Here is a 4,699-nt window from a genome sequence, read left to right on the forward strand (position 1 = left end):
AAAACATCAATGCATTAATAGAAATTCAAAATTAACAAGGTTCATAAAATGAGAAGAAAAAGGAAAAACAACAAGAAAATACTTTTCCAACACAAGATCTAAATAAAATTACAACTAGAGAACTAAAATTAAGTAATTGAAACTAGAATTAAGAAGACCCGATTAAAAAATTCAACAAAGAAATATCAAAACAAACTAAATCTAGAGAGAAGTAAGAGTTTCTCTCTCTAGAAAACAAGAACAAAAAACTAGCTAAAATTATGTGTATGGTATGTATGAGTGAGTCCCCCCCTTTTCCCCTGGGTTCCTTTGGTCTTTTCCATGCAGAATTGAGCTCAGATTAAGCCTAGAGCCTTGCAAAAATTGTCAGCCATGATTTCATTAATGAGTCACGTGCTGGGCGTCACGCAAGCGCGTCGATCACGTGTACGGGCCAGTCATGCGTATGCGTCAATGGGGTTTTGCATCACCACGCGAAGGCGTCGGCTTATGCGCGCGCCAGTCTCAGCTACACTCGGCCATGCGTGCACGTCAGCCACACATGCGCGTCGCCACCAATTTTTCAAAGCTTTATTCTTCATGTCCCTTCCATTTATGCATGTTTCCTTTCCATCTTCTAGGCTATTCTTGCCCTATGGATTCTGAATCCACTTAACAAACACATCACGGCATCGAATGGTAATAAAAGCAGATTAAAATTTGGCATTTTTAGGGTTAAAGAAGCATGTTTTAAACATGAAGCATAATTAGGAAGGAAACACAAAAACATGCAATTTATATGAATAAGTGTGAAAAATATTGATAAAACCCCCCAAATTCTACACAAGTTAACCCTAAAATTGGGGTTTATCATAGGGCATAAGCGAGTTTTTCAAGTCAGGAGTATCATGTTTTGACGTTTTAGAACACTTTGTTTTTTGAAGTACAATGGTAGTCGAGTTTTGTGTTCATCTTCCCAGACTAGTACCGCAGCTAAAGGCTCCTCAGTTATGTAGAGGAAAAGGTACAATGTTTCTCCTAGCTTGGGTTTCGAGAGGACGGGAGGTTCTGCCAACAACTTTTAAAATGCTGGAAGGCTTCGTCACACTCAGCTTCTCACTAGAATTCTATGCCTTTTTTCATGAGTTTAAAGAGGAGAAGTGCTTTCTGTGTCGATGCCCTGAGAAAGCGTGATAACTCGGTTAAGCAACTGATCATCCTTTAGATGTCCTTGAGGTTTGCCAGGACGGTCATTTCCAAGACAATCTGGCATTTTTCCATATTGGCCTCTACTCCTCTTTGTGTGATCATGAAATGCGGGAATTTTCCTGACTCCATGCATTCCGAACGCACACTTGGATGGGTTCAGTAGCATTTGGTTCCTTCTTAGGGTTCCAAATATAATTTTGAGGTCACAGATTAACTTGTCATCCACTTCCTTTTTGATGAGCATGTCATCTATCTATACCTTTAGCTTTGACCCCATGAGGTCTTTGAAAACGTTTGTGACGGGTCTTTGATATGTGGCCCTGCATTTTTTAGTCTGAATGGCATGACTCTATAACAGTATGACCCTTTAGGAGTGATGAGGGTCGTTTTCTCCTTATCAAGTTTTTGCATGGGTATTTAGTTGAACCCGGAGTATACGTCCATGAAACTGAGGTACCGATGCCCACTGACGGCATCTACCTGGCCGTCAATATTTGATAGAGAAAAAATGTCTTTTGGACATGCTTTGTTCAGGTCCATGTAGTCGATGTACATTCACCATTTGCCGTTTGTCTTTTTTACCAAGATGACATTTGCAAGCCAGGTTGTATAGGAAAATTCTCGGTTGAACCCTGCCTTGAGCAAACTTGCCTTGTTCTTTAACATCGTTTGCACTATCTGTGGACATTTTACTTCTCCTCTGAGTGACCAGTTTGGGTTTCGGAATGATGGCTAATCGATGTGACATCAAGTTCAAGTCTATTCCTGACATGTCTGCGGGCGAGAAGGTTAATAGGTCTCTGTTTTCTTTCAATATCTCTATAACTTGTCCATTCAAGTTAACGGGAAGATTTTTGTTGATGAAGGTAAACTCCTCCATTGTTCGTCTAATCTGTAGTTTTTCCATGTCTCCTTCTGGTTCTGACTTCAACTGGTCATCTTGTCGAGCATCCACTAGGTCAGCGAGGAAAATTCCAACTGCATTGCAAGATCATTTCTAGAGTGCTAAGCTTATCTTGTTATACTCCACTACTACTTCTCTGTCGCCATGAATGGTTTCGATTGTTCCATCATCAGCCCAGAATTTTATGGCTAAGAACTTGGTATATATGATGACGGAGAGTCATTGATGGTCTTCCTTTTGAGGATGATATTGTAGGACGTAAAATCTTTGAGCACCAAAATTTTGAAAATCACAGTCTTCTTTTGGCTTTCGATTTTGATAGTAAACGATATTACTAAGTCGTTTGGTTTAATGAAATTGTTCCCGTGACCAATTACTCCATTGAAATGACTTTGTAGGTTTTCATTTCGAAATCCTAGTTTTGTCGAAAGATTTTCTAAAAGTCCTAGCTTTTGTTTTTTAACGTGTCATATCTCGAATACACAACACCTGATTTGTGTTTTTTTTTTGTATTTATTTTTTTTAAACTGTATCCAAAATGTGTAACGCATATTCAAATTCATAATTCTTTGACTGGATTACACATTTCAATAAATTTTATATTTAATTAATTTGAATAAAAAAATTTAATTTAAATGTGTAAATATTAAATTTTTTATTTAAATAAAAAACCTTAAATGACAACTTAGGATCACGCAGTCACATCATCTACAGTTGATATTTTTCTTTGGTCAATCTTTTAAGCAACTAGTAAACGAACCACACCGCCTGAACCTATTCACGAAAATATTATGTGAATAAAAGGATTTCACATTGCTAAGAATCCTTGTTCCAATTATGCATCCAAATCGTTGACAAAATTAAATAAAAACAAAAAACAAGAAAAACTCTGCTTGTATTATACTAGATACTGATGGATATTCATTGTGCACATCTATTTTTATTATTTGGTTTTCCTTTATTTAATCTTTTTTCCTAAAAAAACGTTGAAGAACCTTACTCTATTATTAACTACAGAATTTCATTACAATGGCAATATAAAAATTTAAATCCAGAAAGAAAATAGAGATTTCACCATATCTGATATCTGTCACATGAGATTTGATTCTGCCAAAACAGTAATAAAATCTAGGAGAGACAATGTACCAACGATGCTATTGCTAGTTTCCATGCAATGGCAAGAAATATTACATAACCCACCAAAGTCATCTAACAACTAAAGAACAACAGTAAATTGAAACGAACAAGAAACGCGAAAATCAATCAGCTTCAGTGCTAGTGCCATGAATCTGCTTGGTTGAACAACCCTCATCTTTTGCTGGGTACTTTATGGCATTGAGTTGAACCTTTCTCAGTGCAGCGTTTCCAAGATCAATACCACATATGTCAGAGAGCCTCACAAGATAAAGCAATACATCTGAAAGCTCTTCACCAAGGTGTACCTTTTCCTCTTCTTTCCAATCTGGAAGTCCCTTTGGAACCTCACCCTTCCACTGAAATATCTCAGACAATTCTCCAACCTCACCCACCTACAATCAAATCAAAACCAAAACAATAACTATTCTCTTTATTTCAAATTAATTATAGTTTTCATGCTCTTGAAGTAGAGAAAAAATAACCGTCACTTTTTTTAATATGTCTGCATATTTTAATTCTTGAAGGAATTAGTAGGAATCAAGTATTCAAATGATTTTGCATATCCTATGACCTAAATAGAAAATAAAATTAGGAAATAAAATTTCATGTAGGCGAGAAGACAACACAACCAAGGACGAAAAGATACTATTCACATGTGTTTTTAGTGGTGACAACAGAAACGTAATTTGTTTTCAAAGTCCATTTTCTTAATCAGAGTCTACCAGAATATAAAGAACCTGAAGAAGAAACCATGACCAAAATGATAATAAATTGAGTTTAAGAAAGTTGAAAGCTTTCTGTTCTGGTGCGCAGAAAGTTTAAAGCTTTTTCAAAAACATCAAAACTTAAGAATATATAATAAAAAAGGAGCCAACTTGCAACGAGAAACGAATAAAAGAAGCCACTCGGAATCTGTTCCAATCCCACTTATACCAGATGTAAAATCATTTGGTTTATAAAAGTAGATATTATTCATCTTCCCCTTGACTCTCCCTTCTTTCGTGGATCACAACACGAAGGGTTGTCATAAACACTGACAACACAAGCTCATAACAACGGTGCAACAATAAGAATAAAGTGAACGAAAAATTAAATGATGACCCTTTTTTTTTTTTTTTTCAAATTATGGGTATTGGAAAAGAAGCATACCAAAGCCAAAAGAAGGTTCCTTGGACTATGAAACTGGTCCCAGTCCCTCTCCTTAGCAAACTGAGCCATTTTCTCTTTAAGCATGTCAAGGGTAACAGAATCACCATTTCCAGGAAGCCCAGTCATATTGAACAAAAGAGCGAATGAAAGACAACGAGAAGAAACCCAAAAGAAAAGGCTGCCAAGAGGAAACGAGACCACGGAGAGAAGAGAATCACGGAATCAGAGCGTGAACCCTTTGTATTTGTCTCCGTTACCCTTATAATAAATAAACTTTAAAAAAAATATATTTAGAACACAATAAAAAATATTTGTCTCCGT

The 4,699-nt window shown here is 36.3% G+C and overlaps 1 protein-coding gene across 1 annotated transcript; it reads right to left on the minus strand.

Moving 5' to 3' along the window:
• Positions 1 to 3,136: 3,136 nt before the first annotated feature.
• Positions 3,137 to 4,699, minus strand: LOC112705749 (uncharacterized). Its single transcript, XM_025756686.2, has 2 exons — positions 4,379 to 4,699; positions 3,137 to 3,621 (listed from the first exon to the last, which is right to left on the minus strand). The coding sequence occupies exons 1-2, from the start codon at positions 4,502 to 4,504 to the stop codon at positions 3,352 to 3,354; spliced, it is 396 nt and encodes a 131-aa protein (XP_025612471.1). The 5' UTR covers positions 4,505 to 4,699; the 3' UTR covers positions 3,137 to 3,351.

This window comes from Arachis hypogaea, chromosome 8 (genome assembly GCF_003086295.3).
Source record: "Arachis hypogaea cultivar Tifrunner chromosome 8, arahy.Tifrunner.gnm2.J5K5, whole genome shotgun sequence".
Lineage (NCBI taxonomy): Eukaryota > Viridiplantae > Streptophyta > Magnoliopsida > Fabales > Fabaceae > Arachis > Arachis hypogaea.

Excerpts from the sequence above, each read along its gene's own strand:
- LOC112705749 (XM_025756686.2), bottom strand. The coding sequence starts at position 4,504 with ATGACTGGGCTTCCTGGAAATGGTGATTCTGTTACCCTTGACATGCTT. Across the intron at positions 3,622-4,378 it reads GGAACCTTCTTTTGGCTTTG|GTGGGTGAGGTTGGAGAATT; the intron begins GTATGCTTCTTT and ends ATTTGATTGTAG.